The sequence below is a fragment of the Squalius cephalus genome (assembly GCF_949319135.1).
Source record: "Squalius cephalus genome assembly, chromosome: 2".
Lineage (NCBI taxonomy): Eukaryota > Metazoa > Chordata > Actinopteri > Cypriniformes > Leuciscidae > Squalius > Squalius cephalus.
In genome coordinates this window covers 63,869,932-63,890,674 of record NC_137123.1, presented here as the reverse complement: position 1 = coordinate 63,890,674, position 20,743 = coordinate 63,869,932, and the positions used below count along the sequence as shown (strand labels likewise).

General features: G+C 39.2%; 1 protein-coding gene across 4 annotated transcripts in view; it reads right to left on the bottom strand.

Annotated features, from left to right (window-relative positions):
* Positions 1-4,623: 4,623 nt before the first annotated feature.
* The window catches only part of rasa3 (RAS p21 protein activator 3), a 66,846-nt gene continuing 50,726 nt past the window's right edge, over positions 4,624-20,743 (bottom strand). For 2 of the 4 annotated variants that reach the window (XM_079863995.1, XM_079863997.1), the window contains exons 14-24: positions 20,565-20,688; positions 17,432-17,538; positions 17,257-17,334; positions 16,029-16,106; positions 15,570-15,643; positions 12,992-13,098; positions 11,644-11,726; positions 11,071-11,279; positions 10,583-10,686; positions 6,379-6,562; positions 4,624-5,528 (exon numbers count right to left, since the gene is read on the bottom strand). In XM_079863995.1, the coding sequence (XP_079720121.1) occupies positions 5,453-5,528; positions 6,379-6,562; positions 10,583-10,686; positions 11,071-11,279; positions 11,644-11,726; positions 12,992-13,098; positions 15,570-15,643; positions 16,029-16,106; positions 17,257-17,334; positions 17,432-17,538; positions 20,565-20,688 (1,224 nt within the window). In that variant the 3' untranslated portion in view covers positions 4,624-5,452. Of the gene's footprint in view, positions 5,529-6,378; positions 6,563-10,582; positions 10,687-11,070; positions 11,280-11,643; positions 11,727-12,979; positions 13,099-15,569; positions 15,644-16,028; positions 16,107-17,256; positions 17,335-17,431; positions 17,539-20,564; positions 20,689-20,743 lie in introns of all 4 variants that reach the window. The other 2 variants (XM_079863994.1, XM_079863996.1) reach the window with 1 other exon arrangement.

Sequence of the window (20,743 nt, the reverse complement as noted above, 5' to 3'; positions counted from 1 at the left end):
TTGTAATGTGGACTCATGTATTTTCTGTAAAGCTGCTTTGAGATGATGTGTATTATGAAAAGCACTGTACAAATAATGTGCATTGAATTGAAATTTCTCAGATTTACCAGGACACCACAGTCAGAGATCAGCTCAAATCTGCTCCACATTCATTTTATACAACCAGTGGCTCGTTTGAGTCTGTTTTACAAATTATTCATTGCAAATCAGGTTTATTGGCCAAATTTACAGACTTTCAGCTGTTTCAGCAAATCAAACAAAAGTAATTGAAATATCTCAACACAACATGTTTAAAGTTTTCCCAAATTCAACTGAAAAAATGCAACTTTTAATGACTTCTGCAGTCTCAAAATTATTCAACCCCCTGAATATAATCCCTCACAGCAGCGCAGATCTGCAGAACAGGGGTCGTCTCATTAATCAAGGGCCTCATTAGCTGCACCAGGTGTGCTTGAGCTAGAACACATGACACATCTGAATTGGCGAGGTTTGTTGAGTGTCACGTTTGACTGCATGTTAGAAATATGTTTAAAAAAATGGTCCAGAAAGTTATGAGAAGGTACAGTATCATCACCCTTCACAGACAAGGAACAGGAAACAAAAAAGATAGTTTGCCAGTTCAAAGTTAAAGGAACTGTGGTTACACTACCTGTATTATACTGGATTATACATCTTTAAGGCCAGACAAGTAATTTGTTGAGGTCAATTTGTAAAGAAAGACTACACGCCTGTGCACATATATATTCAAACGTGCATACCTATAGACCGAACTCGTAATACACATGTGCGCACCGTCGGCGGTTTCACGGGTTTGCGTTTTTGAGGGTTGCGCAGGGATTTTTTCTTTAAAAAAGGCTTGCACCTTGGAACCTGTTTCAAGGTTTGCGTTCTCGAGCCACCAGGCACTGTGTTGTGTGAGTGAGCGGCCGGAGTGCATTAAAGGATTAGTTCACTTTCAAAAAAATGTTTGCTGATAATTTACTCACCCCGATGTCATCCAAGATATCCATGTCTTTCTTTCTTCAGTCGAAAAGAAATTAAGGTTTTTGAGGAAAATATTCCAGGATTTTTCTACACAGAATGGACTTCAATGGCAACCAACTATTCCAATGTTCAAAGAAGGTTCAGATGTCCGTCTCAATGCAGCTTCAACATCTCGACACGATCCCAGTCGAGAAATAAGGGTCTTATCTAGTGAAACAATCGGTCATTTTCTAAAAAAAAAAAATAAAAAAAATATATATATACTTTTTAACCACAAATGCTCATCTTGTACCATCTCTGAGATGCGGCATGCATTACGTCATCACGTTGGAAAGGTCACGAAAAAAATAAAAATAATAACAATAATAAATTAAAACAAAGATGTCGGACAATTTTGAAGTTGGAGGAGAAAATGAGATGGAATTTTTCGCCCTTGCCTCCTTTCTGAACCGGAGTGCACAGACAAATAACTCAGATAGATGACGAGACGTGTGACCTTTCCAACGTGATGACGTAATGCGTGGCGCATCTCAGAGATGGTACACGACGAGCATTTGTGGTTCAAAAGTATATATATATTTTTTTTTATTTTAGAAAATGACTGATCGTTTCACTAGATAAGACTCTTATTTCTCGACTGGGATCGTGTCGAGACGTTGAAGCTGCATTGAGACGGACATCTGAACCTTCTTTGAACATTGGTATAGTTGGTTGCCATTGAAGTTCATTCTGTGTAGAAAAATCCTGGAATGTTTTCCTAAAAAACCTTAATTTCTTTTCGACTGAAGAAAGAAAGACATGGATATCTTGGATGACATCGGGGTGAGTAAATTATCAGCAAACATTTTTTTGAAAGTGAACTAATCCTTTAAGGGTTTTCTGTGAGAACGGTGTGTGTTAGCGATCCCTAAGTTAATAACTAATGATCTTTACAACGGAAGTGAATCAATCAAAACTAACTTTATCTGGGCAATAACTTTATTCTAGATCTGCTGTAAAGCCTAAACACTCTCTGTTACTGTAATCTCCTGTTATCACTGTAAAGCTGCTGTGAAACTCTATACTGTTAAAACGATGTATAAATGAAGGAGACTCGACTTGGACGGGGCAGAAAAAGGAATCTTTCAACGGCTGAAACCAGATTTCTGAGAAGGCCGGTTCAGAAAAACCCTCGAGTGACATCAGAAGACCTGCAGCAAGACTTGGTGGCCACAGACACAAGCCGCGTTTCCATTACCCTATAAATTGCGCAAATTGAAATTGCGAATTGAAAATACGCTCAATGGAAACACGTCAATTTCGCAAAAACTCCCATTTATCGCAAAAAAGTTTTTACGCTCGCATGAGGAGGTTTTTCAGGCAATTCGGAAAAGGAATATTTCGCAAAACTGCAATGGAAACAGTTTTTGCGCATTCACAGTCACATGACGTAGATGACGCGGTGTGTTTGGACAGAAGACGAGACAGAGCTCTTTATTAAATTCATAAAAGCCAAAAGAATGAAAACCTCAAAGAAATGCCACAATCCAGACCTCGAAACAGAAATGAGTGAGAAACACCTCATACACAGTATAAGGGTCTTTCCTTGCCATTAATGCTTGGATAACACGCCTACGTCTCTTTCCATTAATAATAATAATGTCTAGTGCGGTACATGGCTGTGATATATATATATAAACCTACCAACGTCCGTTGCCATGATTTTTGGAATGACTGATCGCGAGAGGAAAGAAATGACGTTTTAGTCGCATAACATTGGTTAATGGAAACGCTGTCATTTCGCAATAGTTTTTTATCGATATTTAGAAAAATCGCAAAAGTTTTGCTCACATCTGTAATGGAAACGTGCCTACTGAGGTTTCAGCTCGCTCTAAACACATGCCAGAACTCCAGGACTACACCACTACTGACCCAAAGCACAAGAAAAGTGCTCAAAATCATATAAATAAGCCACAGATGTTTTGGGCTTCTGTTCTGTGGAGCGATGAAGCAAAACTGGAGCTGTTCGTCCCTCTGGATGAGCGGTGTGTCTGGAGGAAGAAGAATGAAGCGTATGCTGTACAGAACACAGTCTACAGTTCAGCATGGTGGATCGGTGATGCTCTGCGGCTGCTTTATATCCTCCGGCTCTGGAAACCTGCAGCGTGAGGAGGGGAGAGATGGTTCACTGAAGTTTCAGGAGATCCCAGGAGAAAACGTGCCGTCAGTGAGGAAGATGAAGCTTGGACCTTCAACAGGACAATGATCACAAGCATTCCTCAGATTCCACCCAGGCTTGGTTGCAGAAGAAGTCCTGGGAGATACAGTGGCATCACAGTCACCTGACCTGAACCCTGTAGACAATCTCTGGTGGGATTTGAGTAAGGCTAATAATATTCCTGAACTGGAGGCCATTGCTCATGAGGAACGGGCTCAGATTCCTCAGAAACAGAAGCTGCTGTTTGGTTATAGCAAAAGGCTGTTCTACAGAGTGCTAAAGATGCTAAACATGAAGGGGTGAATAGTTTTGAGACGGCAGAAGTCATTAAAAGTTGCATTTTCAATTGATTTTGGGGAAAACACTTGAAACATTTGTTGTGTTGAGCCATTTCAATCACTTATTGCAAACAGCTGAAAGTACATTTTGCCAATAAACCTGATTTGCAACGGGGGGTTGAATAATTTAATAGTTTGATTACAACTGTATTTCTCCAAAGATGTTTTAGGAGAAGCATCTGAGCTCACGAGGAGCTTTTAAACTTTCCTCCGGCTAAATCTGTGTTTTTCCCGGTGTCATTCCTCATCTCAGTGATGCTTCTATGTTTAGTGTCTTTGAGAAGCGAACAGAATGTGAGAATAAAGACTCGGACACGGATCTCTTTGCTATTGCCTTCATTTGGAATAAAGAAGCGTGTGTCTCGTTCACTCAGTTGGTCTGTACACACACGTGTCACATGAACACACGTCATACAAAACACACGGCTGACCCTTCTGAAGGATCAAAGCTCCTTCATCCATTACTCAGATCAAGAATTGCTCATAAGTGACATTATTGCATACTTCATACTGTGCGTTTGGGTTATTTTGAGGGTTTTTTTTTCTTCACAAAAGCATTATTCTGTGATATAAAAATAAATAGCAATTCCTTTGGGGGCTGAAATGCAGGATTACTGAAACATGCATGACTGAAGGACGTACAGAAACTCAATAACTTGAGTGCGAACAAAAATACAACTCCATACTAACGTCTGCGGACACAGAAGAAGATAAGCTTGAATCTCCAGCGCATATTTCACCCCTAAATCATAAGAAAATAAGAAATGACTTTCCCTGTACAGAAAATAAAGCATCAGTATTTGTCAAATTACTTGGAAAAATATTTGGCATTAGAATAATGTGAATTTGAAGGGTTAATGCGTTTAATTGTCTTCAAAATAGTCAGAATGCCGGAAAATGGCTTTGAGTTTCGTTACTAATTATGTTAATATTAAAATATGTGTATACATATATACATAAATATAAAAATGTAAATATATATATATTTACACACACACATTTACATTTTGTTCATTTAGCAGACAAATGAGGAATACAAGCTGTTCATCTTAAGTAAATATATAATGTATATGTCTATATATTTATATTTATATATATTCTTTTGATATAAGGGTGAAATATGACCAGGACATGTTCTTGACAGGTTTTTATGAAATGCATCAAAATAATCACATCCATATCAAACGTCTCAATAAATTGTGACTGAGTTATTATTCATTATTAATCAATAAAACACACTCATGCGTGCTCGCTTCAGTCACACACACACACACACACACACACACACACACACAGTGAATTTAAAACACGTTCCTACAGGACGTGACACAAAACAGGAAGTATAAAAACACAAATATCCAGCAGAGATGTTCATGTGATTCTGAACACACACAACTGGACCCACAAACCGTGAGGAACTCGTTTAGTGTCACATGCTGGGATGAGGACGTCTGGCATGCTCCGACACACACGACACGTTTCCCACAATGCAGCACTTCTTCAGCTGCTGGCGAAAGGGTGAGTCAACACTGGACACGTCTGAACGGAGGGCAAGTGCAGGCAGAAACAGAGCAGGATATTTCTCATCATCATGTTACACCAGTTAAAAACACAGTTAGAGTTCATCAGGTTCAGCAGAACATCTCAAAACCCTGTGAACGCAAAGGATTGTGGTCCTGAAGACTTCAACTGGAATACTCCGTTATAAAAACATCCACAACTAGAGGACGTCTCATCGCCTTCTAGCTTAAAAACATCATAAAATGTTAAAACGCGCGCGTGAGGCGAAGCTACATCGTCCACTGTCGCGCGTGACGTATGTTCAGAGGAAGCTGTCGTTCCGTTATCGTATAAAAAACACCAGAGTTTCAGCTGTCGTCTGTGGCCGCCGCCCTGTCAATCACTACTGTTGCCATGGAGATGGTGGGCGTGGTCAGATGGAGTAGGTGGAGCTTTCTGACTGCTGGCGGATGTAGCACTGGAAGCTCTGATCACCGATTGGATGTTCCCTATAAACACAAACGTGATACATTGTAACGGAAAAAGGGAAGTCGGAATGTCTAACTACCAACTTGTGCACACAAATAAAGTTGATCAATATGATTGTAATTATTTCATCGCACAGCTCTTTATATGAAGTTGGATGAATATACTATCCAACTTTATCCGCATACATTAATGTAAAGTGATGTATACGATAGAGGTTATGCGTGTGACGTCACCACTGAGGTTACCACTGAGGACACTGAGTGGCAGAGACACTGAGTGGCAGAAACACTGAGTGGCAGAAACAGTGAGTGGCAGAGACACTGAGTGGCAGGAACACTGAGTGGCAGAGACACTGAGTGGCAGAAACACTGAGTGGCAGGAACAGTGAGTGGCAGGAACAGTGAGTGGCAGGAACACTGAGTGGCAGGAACAGTGAGTGGCAGGAACAGTGAGTGGCAGAAACAGTGAGTGGCAGAAACAATGAGTGGCAGAAACAGTGAGTGGCAGAAACACTGAGTGGCAGAAACACTGAGTGGCAGGAACAGTGAGTGGCAGGAACAGTGAGTGGCAGAAACAGTGAGTGGCAGGAACAGTGAGTGGCAGGAACAGTGAGTGGCAGGAACAGTGAGTGGCAGAAACACTGAGTGGCAGAAACAGTGAGTGGCAGAAACAGTGAGTGGAGAAACACAGTTTCTCCTATTAAATCCAGTCACTCAGCAGCTCTTCTGCCACTCAGTGCGACTGAGGGAGTGTGTTCCCGCGGGAAAGTGACGATTATAAGGCATATAAAGATATTATAAACGTCAACATGATGATTTTCCTGTAAAGCTGCTTTGAAACGAGGTGTATTGAGAAAAGCGTGACACTTACTGGCTTCCATACTTGGTTTTCCTGAACTTGTCTCGCTTGTACTGCGTGTGCTGCTGCTCCAGTGTCTGTACGGCTGAGATGACGAGTCTCAGGGTTTTATACGTCTCCTTCGGGTCGTCGATCACAAACGTGGAGTATTCCTCCTGCTCGGGCCCGTCGTACACCGACTTACTGCCACACGCCTCTGGGTGGAGAGAAGAGTCGAGTCACAGTCAGCAAGTGTTTATCAAAGTGCTGGACACACATATCTATGGAATCTTGTTTCCGCCACAGAGTGAAAAATAAAAAAGGTAATTGCGACTTTTTAATCTCACAATTCTGACTTTTTATCTCAGAATTACATGATATAAAGTCGCAATTGCAGGTTATAAAGTCAGAATTATGAGATATAAACTCGCAATTGCGAGAAATATACTTGACTTTATTTCACGCAATTCTGACTTTATATCTCGCAATTCTGACTTTATATCTCGCAATTCTGACTTTATATCTCGCAATTCTGACTTTATATCTCGCAATTCTGACTTTATATCACGCAATTCTGACTTTATTTCACGCAATTCTGACTTTATAACACGCAATTCTGACTTTATATCTCGCAATTCTGACTTTATATCTCGCAATTCTGACTTTATTTCACGCAATTCTGACTTTATATCACGCAATTCTGACTTTATATCACGCAATTCTGACTTTATATCACACAATTCTGACTTTATATCTCGCAATTCTGACTTTATTTCACGCAATTCTGACTTTATATCTCGCAATTCTGACTTTATATCTCGCAATTCTGACTTTATTTCACGCAATTCTGACTTTATATCACGCAATTCTGACTTTATATCTTGCAATTCTGACTTTATTTCACGCAATTCTGACTTTATATCTCGCAATTCAGACTTTATATCTCGCAATTCTGACTTTATTTCACGCAATTCTGACTTTATATCACGCAATTCTGACTTTATATCTCGCAATTCTGACTTTATATCTCGCAATTCTGACTTTATTTCACGCAATTCTGACTTTATAACACGCAATTCTGACTTTATAACACGCAATTCTGACTTTATATCTCGCAATTCTGACTTTATTTCACGCAATTCTGACTTTATATCACACAATTCTGACTTTATTTCACGCAATTCTGACTTTATTTCACGCAATTCTGACTTTATATCTCGCAATTCTGACTTTATATCTCGCAATTCTGACTTTATTTCACGCAATTCTGACTTTATATCACGCAATTCTGACTTTATATCTTGCAATTCTGACTTTATTTCACGCAATTCTGACTTTATATCTCGCAATTCTGACTTTATATCTCGCAATTCTGACTTTATTTCACGCAATTCTGACTTTATATCACGCAATTCGGACTTTATATCTCGCAATTCTGACTTTATTTCACGCAATTCTGACTTTATATCACACAATTCTGACTTTATATCTTGCAATTCTGACTTTATTTCACGCAATTCTGACTTTATATCTCGCAATTCTGACTTTATATCTCGCAATTCTGACTTTATTTCACGCAATTCTGACTTTATATCACGCAATTCTGACTTTATATCTTGCAATTCTGACTTTATTTCACGCAATTCTGACTTTATATCTCGCAATTCTGACTTTATATCTCGCAATTCTGACTTTATTTCACGCAATTCTGACTTTATATCACGCAATTCTGACTTTATATCTCGCAATTCTGACTTTATTTCACGCAATTCTGACTTTATATCACACAATTCTGACTTTATATCTCGCAATTCTGACTTTATTTCACGCAATTCTGACTTTATATCACACAATTCTGACTTTATATCACGCAATTCTGACTTTATTTCACGCAATTCTGACTTTATATCACGCAATTCTGACTTTATTTCACGCAATTCTGACTTTATATCTCGCAATTCTGACTTTATATCACGCAATTCTGACTTTATATCACGCAATTCTGACTTTATATCTCGCAATTCTGACTTTATATCTCGCAATTCTGACTTTATATCACGCAATTCTGACTTTATATCACGCAATTCTGACTTTATATCTCGCAATTCTGACTTTATATCACGCAAATTCTGACTTTATATCACGCAATTCTGACTTTATATCACGCAATTCTGACTTTATATCTCGCAACTGTGACTTTATATCTCGCAATTCTGACTTTATATCACGCAATTCTGACTTTATATCACGCAATTCTGACTTTATATCTCGCAATTCTGACTATATCTCGCAATTCTGACTTTATATCACGCAACTGTGACTTTATATCTCGCAATTCTGACTTTATATCACGCAATTCTGACTTTATATCACGCAATTCTGACTTTATATCACGCAATTCTGACTTTATATCTCGCAATTCTGACTTTATATCTCGCAACTGTGACTTTATATCTCGCAATTCTGACTTTATATCACGCAATTCTGACTTTATATCACGCAATTCTGACTTTATATCACGCAATTCTGACTTTATATCTCGCAACTGTGACTTTATATCTCGCAATTCTGACTTTATTTCACGCAATTCTGACTTTATATCTCGCAATTCTGACTTTATATCTCACAATTCTGACTTTATATCTCGCAATTCTGACTTTATATCACGCAATTCTGACTTTATTTCACGCAATTCTGACTTTATTTCACGCAATTCTGACTTTATATCTCACAACTGTGACTTTATATCTCGCAATTCTGACTTTATATCACGCAATTCTGACTTTATATCACGCAATTCTGACTTTATATCACGCAATTCTGACTTTATTTCACGCAATTCTGACTTTATTTCACGCAATTCTGACTTTATATCTCGCAATTCTGACTTTATATCTCGCAATTCTGAGAAATAAAGTCAGAATTGCGAGATGTAAACTCGCAATTGTGAGATAAAAAGTCGCAATTATCTTTTAAAATGTTTTATTCTGTGGCGGAAACAAGCTTCCATACATATCACATATCAATGACGCAAACAATCAACAGCACAGAAGAAAACAATAAGACACAATAAAAAATCAACTCTCGCATATCGTCAAATGCCAGGAGACGCATTACAGGACTCGCGTTTGCAATAGGGCTGTGCGATATAGCTAAAAAGATGTTCACGATATAATGTTTCATATCGTTCGGTATCGATAATTATTGACATTTTTTATAACCTCTTTTTTTATTTTTTTTAAGACAAGTAGAAAAGTTTGAATTTAAACCACTGTTTTTTTATTTATTTATCCACATCAAGGCAAACAACTAATTATATTAGTTTAAGCAGTCAAAAACAAAAATAAATGTAAACAAAAATATCTTCTTTATTTCTTATATTAAGATTAAAAAGTAAGTGTAAGTCAGAATTGCGTGATATAAAGTCAGAATTGCGTGAAATAAAGTCAGTATTGCGAGATATAAAGTAAGTGTAAGAGAAACTCTTGAACTTAAAATGTTACAAAATGTGTGCAATGTAAAAGTGTAAACGTGGAACAATCAAGGCAAACTTTGAGGCAGATCAACATCTGTAATACAAAACTGATGTCAACACAACCTGGCTGTTTAAATCTGATTGGTTGTTTGCTTGTCAATGGTAGCACGCTGATTTATCAAAACATCTGACAGGCTGTTTAAGATCTACGGGCGATGCACGCGCTATATCGAACATTTTATATATCGTTACCGACAATGGTGTACCGATAGCGTTCTTTCGCCCAGGCCTAGTTTGCAACCTCATCAGCACTCGCAACAGCAGGGTCAAGGGTTCGATTCCTGGGGAATGCATAACCTGACAAAACCAATGCAAATATATTATGTGAATGCTTTGGATAAAAGTGTGACGGATCATATAGCGTGTGCTGTCTCCGGCTCCGCAGGGTTCGTACAGACACTGTCAAATGAAATTCCAGGACTTTTCAAGCACTTTAAGCACCTTGTACAAACCCTCTCTCTCTCTCTCACTCACTCACTCACACACACACTCTCTCTCTCTCTCTCTCACACTCTCTCTCTCTCACTCACTCACTCACTCACACACTCTCTCTCTCTCTCTCTCTCACAATCTCTCTCACTCACTCACTCACTCACTCACTCACTCACTCACTCACTCACTCACTCACTCACTCTCTCTCTCTCTCTCTCACACTCTCTCTCTCTCTCACTCACTCTCTCTCTCTCTCTCTCACTCACTCACCCTGCATCTTCACCAGTTTGGACATGTATGTGCTGTAGAGTGAGTAGATCCTCTCGGTCTCTCGGTCTCCATCCACGTCCAGCTGGATGTTGGCGGGAAGACCCCTGAGCGACACAACACACACACATGATGACATCACAAACCATGCATCAAGATATGGACTCAAACTGAAGTCAACAAAACTAGCATGAATAAGAGCAGGAGAGCAGCAATAACCCTCCTTCGGGTAAACAGAACAGAACCAACATGAATGTATTGCAGATATCATTAATTCAAGTTTTTAAAGTACAACATAATTCGAGAACTTATTCTGATTCAAGGGGAATCATATATGGATACGGTGATAGGTGTTGTATTCCTATAGGTAGAAGTGGATCAGCTGAGAGTCACTGATGCGAGCTGGACTAACGTGACCTGCCAGAACTGACGCTTCGCTTGAGTATGATGATGATGATGATGATGATGATGTTGCTGAGGCTGGGACTCACCCCGTGCAGGGCGTACACCCGGGCGCCGCGTCCGAGGACAGCTTACAGCAGAGCCAGTGTCCGTTGAGGAACGCCGACGGGTGGAACGTGCTCAGGCGCTTGCGGTTACACTGACTGACTTTGGTCAAGATGTCGATCCAGTCGCGAGCCTCAACGCAGTTATTAGCCTGGATGTAGAGCGCCCTCTCTGGCTGGATGACCTGGAACATCTGCAGGGACAACCAGATATACAGTCAAACCAACATTTATTCAACATTTCTCACATTATCAGTTTATTCGCTATAGTTTAGAAAATGGTACTAAAGAGCTCAGAGTTATGAACTCAGCTGATATTTGACTGGTTTTGTCAAATGTTTTGTCAAAACATGATCAGCTCAAAGTGTCCCAATCATTTCTGCTCCCAATGTCACTGGTAGTCTCTGTATGAAGAGTTATTGGGTGTAATATGTCACAGTTTACTTTATTCTGCTCTCCTCACTTACAGAAATGAACTATAGTGTCCTGATCACACTAGTGGAACACAGATGCTGCATAAACACGTATCAGATCTGACTGTGAAAGAGTTCCTCTTACGTTCTTCATTTTGAAGGACTCTTCCTCGAGTCTCTCCACAGCCAGGATGTTTTCTATCGGGATGCTGCAGAGAGCGCCCTCTCCTGGACACAACACACACACACACATCAGCACTGAAGATCACACACACTCATCAATGACCAACACACTGGATTGGATGGAAGTATAAACGGAGAGGAACATCTTTGAATTATTAGTGTGTGTCAGTGTTTTTCTGGTGTTAAACATTTTAAAAACATTTTAAAAATAGATTATACGCAGGGGCGTCACTAGGCCCTTTTTAGGGGGGCTTCTGCCCAGCCCCCCTAAAAAATATTTGATTAATACATTTTTGATCGCTTCAGTCCCCTTTAAAAAAACTCATTTGAAACGGCGGCAAGCTGCGTCAAGTTTCGGCTCCTCCCCTTATCTGAGTCTGCTTGCCTTGGATTTAGCGCATTTTTCAATCTGCAGGGGCGCCGAGCAGACTGAGCGAACATCAGAGACAGAGAGTACAAGGTGTGTCGTGAGTGCATTTATTGATAGATTGCTATTATTTTACATCTGCATCGGTGCAGTTCTTTGTCATAAATGCATTGCAGTTTACATAATGTAATGTTACTGGAGCATTGGGAGCAACACAGGACGGTTCGGTTTCTCATCCAATACCAATACGTTTCGCTGCGTTCCCCTTCAGCCCTTATCAGTGTGATATTTTTTATTCCTACAAAAATGAAGCAATTAACACCCATGAAAACATACTTTAGAAAACGATCATGATTTATTTTAATTTACTTTTTAAACTTTAAAACATATTATTTTGTATTTCGGCATTACATTATGCAGCCATGCACAGAAATGATTAAAGACACACATCATTGTCTGAAAGCACTAGATGGCCCAGAGAGAGAAACATCATGTGGAGTTATTTTGTTTTGTATTAATAAATATAGTTTTGTATTAAGTAATAATGAAAATTTTCAAATAAAAATAAAAATCTTGACTCCAAACTTTTGAACTGTGTGATTCATGACAACATAAATTCATAATGACTGATGCATCAAAAATCTGGAATATTTGCCATTATTTCTGTCAACCGATGAGCAACTGTCTCAAAATGCATCATTATGAAAAAGAAATATTCAGGAATTGATTATTTATAGTTTTCTTTTAATAATGCATGATGAATCATGAATCAGTGTAATGTTTCTCTATATAGACCGTTATTGAGATGTTCATGATGATGTCCTGATGATGGGATCTCACACACACACACACACACACACACACACACACACACACACAGATGATCCTCCACAGACGCCTCACACACCTGTAGTGAGAGTTCAGGACAAACCTTTTGCGTTACCTTTGGTTTTGTGGTAGGTGAACTCGTGGTTGGTGAGGCGGAACCATCTCTTCTTGAAGTTCTTCAGACCGAAGCGGTTTCGCCCTTGAGCTCGTTTGATCATGAACCTGGAAGATCAGAACACAGACTCAAACTCCCTCCGGTCTCAATCACACACTAACATTCACATTCACAGCCGACGGGAACGCCACCTCAAGGTCATGATCAGACGCTCTTCCGGTGACGCTAATCAAACGATCGCTCAAAGTTATCAGGTCTTCAATCATGTTCTCAAAATGTTAGCACAAAACATTATATATATATATATATATACAGGGTGGGCCATATGGATACACCGTAATAACATGGGAATGGTTGGTGATATTAAAGTCCTGTTTGTGGACTTCTAAATGGCCACCATGGTCACCACCCATCTTGAGGAGTTTGCCCCCTCACATATACTAATGTGCCACAAACAGGACTTTAATATCACCAACCATTCCCATGTTATTACGGTGTATCCATATAAATGGCCCACCCTGTACATATATATATGAATATATGAATTTCAGTAAATGTTGTGTAAAATAAGTGAATATTTAATATCTGCATTCTCATTACTTTAAAGAAAAATCACTGATGGAATCCTTTTAATATTTTAATAGATTTTCAAAATATGGAAATTGAGAATAAATTATGAATAAATGGAGCACAGCTCCAGCACACACATGTCTGGTTCACTATCTTTGTGGGGACTCTCCATAGACGTAATGGTTTTATACCGTACAAACTGTACATTCTGTCCCCTTACACTGCCCCTGCCCCTAAACCTACCCATCACAGGAAACATTCTGCATTTTTACTTTCTCAAAACAACTCATCCTGTGTGATTTATAAGCCTTTTGAAAAGTGGGGACCGCTGGCTGGTATGTAGGTGATCTCAGGTTTTACTATTCTTATGGGGACATTTGGTCCCCACAATGTAATATAAACAAGGGCACACATACACACACACAAACACACACACAAACACACACACAAACACACACACACACACACACACACACACACACACACACACACACACACACACACACACACACACACACACACACACACTCGCATACACTTTTGCATAGATAAACTAATAAAAAGTTCAGTCACATGTTCTCTGAATGTGCAACATCTGATCGGTCTCATTCTTTGTCTGGGTTTGCATTGATCATCAATCTGTCATCAATCTGTCATCAGCTCTCTAAACATCAGGTGTGTGTGTGTCACTCAAGGCCTCGATACACTCGAACGCACCGGTGTGACGTCATTGCGAACAAAATCAGGCCAAACCGAAGTTCACATGTGGAGTTTGAAACATCTTTCTGGAGAAGTTCTCTTTAACCGCTAAACTCCTCTGAGCTCCCATTGGCCAGTGTGCTGATGATGTAATGGGTGTGGCTCTCAGGCTCCGCCTTCTTTGAGGTGTAAATCTTCTCCGGTTCATTTCTTTCCGATCTCCTGTTTTCTGGCATTTTTGCTGTGTGCTATTTTGTTGAGAGGAAAGCGCAGCGTATATTCGTCTAAATATTAGCGGCGTCGGGATGTTCGCTAACGGTGTTTCACTTCTCAGGTGTTTTCTTTTTAAGCAGCCTTGAATCTGGGTTGTGCTCACTACCAGGGAAGGGAGAGTTGGGTTAGGTACCGTTCACATTTTAACCTGAAATTCAGTGCCGGGACCCAACGGTACTTTAGGCATGTTTACCTCAATAACTGTAAAGAAACTAAGTCATTTGTAGAAGTGTTATTGACATTATGCCAGAGCTGCCTTTGTCTGTGATGCTTGAATATTAATAAAAACAACCATTTTAGTAATAAAAAATAATCCTTTAATTTCCATGAAATGTTTTGTTTTCCACAAATTCTGTGTTGTGAATTTTCTAGTAATCAAGTGAAGACATAAAACATTAATTTAATCAATCTTTTATATGAAATTAAACTTTTTTTGTCAAACAACATGTTTATACTGTTAAAATTACAACATAGAAGAAAAAGGGTGATTATTATAAAAAATATTTTTTGATAATTTATTATTATTAGTGTTAGTATTATTCTTGAAATTGAGATATCTAAATCCAACTTTACAACAGTAATATATTATCAAGTTAAACCGAACTCTTATTTTGACGGGTTGCAGTGAAGACCTCTGAGTATCGTGTGTGTGTGTGTGTGTGTGTGTGTGTGTGTGTGAGGTAGATGAAACCGAGCGTCTGCGCCACTCATTCACACAGAATGTGAATACGAGTTCGGTACCCAACCCTAAGGGAGAGTCCAGCGGGAACATCACGACTAGCACAGAGCTTTGGATAATCTAGTTCAGTCTCAGACACTGAGGAGGTCATGATGAGGGTCACGAGGTCAAAGGTCACAATGGCATCTAACACAGGTGAGTCTTACCTGCCAGAGCCCTTGGCTTCAAACCTCTTAATAACGAGTTTAACGCTCCTGCGTCCAGCAGAGAAACACAAACACACACACACACTTATAAAGCATCTGTGTCATGTGACGGCTGTACGAGCCGTGTGATTGGACCGTGAGCGTCTCTCACCCTTCCTTCAGCATAATGGGCGTCTCGATGCTCTTCTGATCCCACCGAGCCGAGGACGATATCAGATCCAGGAACTGTGACAGAGAGGAAGCGTGTGTGAGTGTGTGTGTGTGTGAGTGTGTGTAGAACATCAGAACACGCTCACACAGAGATACAGGATATACAGTCAAACCAACATTTCTCACATTATCAGTTTATTCGCTATAGTTTAGAGAATGGTACTAAAGAGCTCAGAGTTATGAACTCAGCTGATATTTGACTGGTTTTGTAGTAACCACTGGTAGTCTCTGTATGAAGAGTTATTGGGTGTAATATGTCCCAGTTTACTTTATTCTGCTCTCCTCACTTACAGAAATGAACTATAGTGTCCTGATCACACTAGTGGAACAACATCACACATGATATCTGTGTCTGAGTAATGTTGGGTTTGACTGTGTGTGTAGATCACGAGAGACTCACGTTCTTCACCGCATCAGCGTACTTCTGCTCATTGAAGTAGTCGTAGAATGCGGCCATGTAGGACTCTTTGAAATTGGCCTGTAACAACGAGAAGAGAAGAGCTTCATGTTCACATCAGGTTAAAGCATTAATTCTGAATGTTCTCTGAATGTTTTAAAAATGTTTCTTCTTGGTTATGGACCATTCCATTCTTCTAACATTATGGGAACATTACTTTTAAACGTTCTCTGAAAGTTCTGAAATGAGTAGCAACATTTAAAAAATTATTAATGTCCAACTAAAACGTTTCAGGGGAATAATATGGAAGCTTGTTTCCGCCACAAAATAAAACATTTTAAAAGATAATTGCGACTTTTTATCTCACAATTCTGACTTTTTTTCTCGCAATTGTGAGAAAAAAAGTCAGAATTGTGAGATGTAAACTCACAATTGTGAGAAAAAAACTTGTTATGCTGTGGCATTACTTGTTTTTTATTAAAAATAATAGTATGATCTTTACAGAGTTGTTATTTTTTTTACTAAAACTGTTAAAAATATATTTTCGTTAATTGAAATTAAGCTGAAATTAGATAAAATATAATATTGGATGGAAAACTTGTTAAAACTTGGAAAAAAATGTTAGCCATGAAGAAAAAAAGTGGATTTTTTTTTTATATTAAAATATAAATATACTAAAACATAGCATAAAATGTATTCATTACAGCTGTATAAAAATGTATATATAATATATATATATATATTAAAAAAAAAACTAATTAAACACATCACAAAATTACTAAAACTGAAAATGAAAGAAAGATGTATTAATTAGATCTATATAAAAACATTCAAAAAACAAAAACTAACAAGAATGCCAAAAGCATATAGAAAATGATTAAAAGTAAAACTGAAAGAAAAGTTTATGTTAAATTTATTTAGAAATATTGAAAAAAAAAAACCACAAACGAATGAAAATGCCGAAAGCACACATATACTGTATACATATATATTTATATATATATATATATATATATATATATAAATAACACAAAATGAACACTGGATCTTTCACATTTCAGGAAGTGACGTCATCACGGTCCAGACAGAGGACAGTTTCTCTATTCAGTATTTCACTGTAGTTACAATGTTTTCATGCTATGATGAATATTATATTATATTATAGATAATGTAGCACTGTGGGATGTGTGAATATGAAGTAACTGTAAATAACTGTTGTGAACACACTTACAGACTTGGACTTGGCCAGGCTTCCCAGAGTTTGGATGGTTTTGGAAATGAGCGTCAGCGTCCGAGACGTGCAGGGATCCTTCACACAGACAACAAGAGACAACAGGGATAAGAATCAAGCATCGGATGAGGATGAAGAGCTCAGGGAGTGTGTGTGGAGTGTGCTGTACACACACCGGGTGATGAGGTCGCAGGTGGAAGAGGCTCGGGGACAGGATCGCAGGAGCAAAGAAGCGGAGGAAGATGAAACTACTGACGGCCGTGTAGCGAACATCCGGGTCGACTGAGAAAACACACACACACAGCATCATCATCACGGATCTCACGGCTCCAGATAATAAATAATGTGTTCTGAAAACTTAATGGGAAAAAATTATTATATTATTATAATAATTATTATACATTATTATACCACGGGGGTGGTGATGGCGCAGTGGATAAGACACAAGCCTTTGGTGTGAGAGACCCGGGTTCGAATCCACTGTGAGACACCAATGTGTCCCTGAGCAAGACACTTAACCCCTAGTTGCTCCAGAGGCGTGCGACCTCTGACATGTATAGCAATTGTAAATCGCTTTGGATAAAAGCGTCAGCTAAATGAATAAATGTAAATGTAAATGTAATTATATTAATGTTACTTCTGAATGTTCTCCTGACGTTCTTTTAATAATGTTTTTTTTTTTTTTTTTAAAGCCTGGTTATATGAACGTTTAAGCAACATTCCAATCTTCAAATATTATGGAAACGTTACATAATAATAACGTTTAAAAACAAAACAAATCCTGGTTATATGAACATTAAGGGAACATTTGATTGGAATTCAAACATTATGGAAACGTTACATTTGAATGTTCTCTGAGCGTTCTGAAACAAGTAACGTTTAAAAAATGTTACATGAACATCCAACTGAAACATTTCAGAAAAACATTCAATGAATTATGTACAAGTAACATTTTTTAATGTTTTGAGAACATTATAAAACCAGATAACTGTTAATGAAACGTTCCTGGAAGAACATTTGTTCATACTTTGAGAGAACGCTGTGCGAGTCTAATCCTGTTCTCCGCAGTGTTGAACTGTGACCTGCAGGTGGCGGTATAACACTGACGGATAAACAGCAGAGCGCTGTGGAAAACACCAGAAGTGTTCTGGAGAAACAACTAACGCCTGAGGGCCTTTCCAAATACTTGACCACTTGTCTACTCACATGACGTATTTCCTGTATTTGGCCTCAAGCAGGCGTGAAGGAGTGTGTGTAGAACGTTTGGTCACCCGATGGGACACACTGATAGTGAAGTGTTACCCAAAAATGCACGCGTTTACAGAGCTTTATTTAGATTTTCAATACTTTTCAAGCTGGTCAGTAGTCCCTATGTAACAGTGCTTCTAATTAAGTGATAAAAAGCAGTTGTGTAGAAAATACACACAGTCTACTCATCTCTGCACCAACAAAAGACACTTTAACAATTTGTTTTACCAACAAATTACATGTAATATGTGTTTTCTCTCTAGCTCGCGGTTTCAGGGCACGCGATTTCCAGAACCTAATGCATGATGGGATACGCTTAGCCCGATTTTTTAGACATGGGACAGTCTTACGCACTTGCGGTCTCATGTGTGTGTGTGTGTATCTGGAAAAGCCCTGAGTTTACAGGAGTCAATACGGTAACCTCAGAAACTCATCAGAGCTCATCAGCCGCTTTAGAGACCATTAAACTACTGTCAAAACCACAAACCAAAGACTTCTGGTGTCGTCTTGCAGCATCTGGAGGACAAACATGATTTCACTTTTGTTTTCTCCGAGCTGTTCACAATACATACTGTAACGTTCAAATGTTATACTTAAGCAGGCAGAAGGGACTGTGTTCAAATATGTGATGAGATAGAGGGCCCTATCTTGCACCCAGTGCAATTGACTTTGTACACGACGCATGTATCATTCCTATTTCTCACCCGCGCACAGCGGACTTTTCCCTCCACAGACGCACGTCGGTAAATTAGGGAATGAACTTGCGCTCCCGGGGCGGTTCTGGGAAAAGAGAACCTGGAGCTGGAAAAGTGTTCCGGCGCAAACGTTCCCTGGTGCTATTTTGCAGTTTCAGAAAACAATTCCGCCACTGACCAGGAGAAACCTCGACTAAAGTCAGTGGCGTTGCTCATGTTATTCAGATGCTATTTTAAGGGCGCATGCTTGGCCATAATGTAGCGTGAGCACAACGCACACACACTTTGCTTCTCTCATCTACACAGACGCAGCAGTTTTCATTTTTAGAAAACCATTCATAATTACAAGGAAAAATATTACCACACGAGGGAAATCATTGTGGTGTCCATGAAGATGTGAAAAAATAGGCATAAATCTAGCTTACACATTTACCCAAATTATCATACGCCTGTTTAAGCGAAGCTAATCTGGGTGTGTTTCTCCATCCCCAATGTCACTTCTCTGTGTTTTACGGCCCTGACGAGAACGTCGGTCTCCTCGGCTGTGAACCGCTCCTGGCAAATCCGCCGTTATAATAGCAATCCGCCATGGAACAAGCGCGCCTGCTCTTAAAGGGAATGTGAGATGACGCTCTGATTGGTTTATTTCACGTTACGCCCAAACCACACCTATGAGTAATGAAGCTGCTTCAGACCAACACATTTTAGATTTGCGCCGGTATAATAGCAACAGCGCCCGAGATCCGCCCACAAAGTTACTTGCGTTTCAGATCGTTAAAATACGGCCCATTATCTAAAAACGATATTATGAAGTGAGCGAGTTCCAGAAGTGGACAGAGACTGTAAAACAACTCAAATGAAGCAAAAAGTGATCTGAATCCACTTCTGTGAACATGAACAGTGTGAATGCAAACGAGAACTGGGACTTTTTCAGTCAAGTCTCATTTGAGTCAAAGAGCTTCAGTTTTGTTCTCCTTTAAAGAGTTTCTCTCTATTGATTTTTAATTTATCTGGTCTTTAATAATATTCTCAAACACATTTTTTAGTAATCGTTCATGGAACATTTTTCTGAAACGTTTTAGTTGGACGTTCGTTTCAGAGAACATTCAAAAGTAACGTTCCCAAAATGTTTGATTGAATGGAATGATAAAACAGAATGTTTCCTTAACGTTCACGTAACCAAGAACATTAATAAAATCGTCAAGCATGTTTAATAACCCAGGCTGCGTTTCCCAAGTTGATCGTGCTTTTGGGAAATGCAGCCCTGGACATTTTGAGAAATAATGTTTTCATAGCTTGACGTGAACATTAGCAAAGCGCTCCTAGAACATGTGTGTGTGTGTGTGTGTGTGTGTGTGTGTTCACCTTGAAACCGCGAGGCCGCAGACTCTCTCAGTGAGAAGAAGATGTCACACATGACCGTCGGGCAGCTCACGCCCGAGCTCGTGATGGCGCTGAAGATCCGGTCCACGTACTGACGGAGGTTTTCCTGACGAGACAAATGAAATTTATTCTGAAAACTTGGAACACGTATAAAAGCTTGC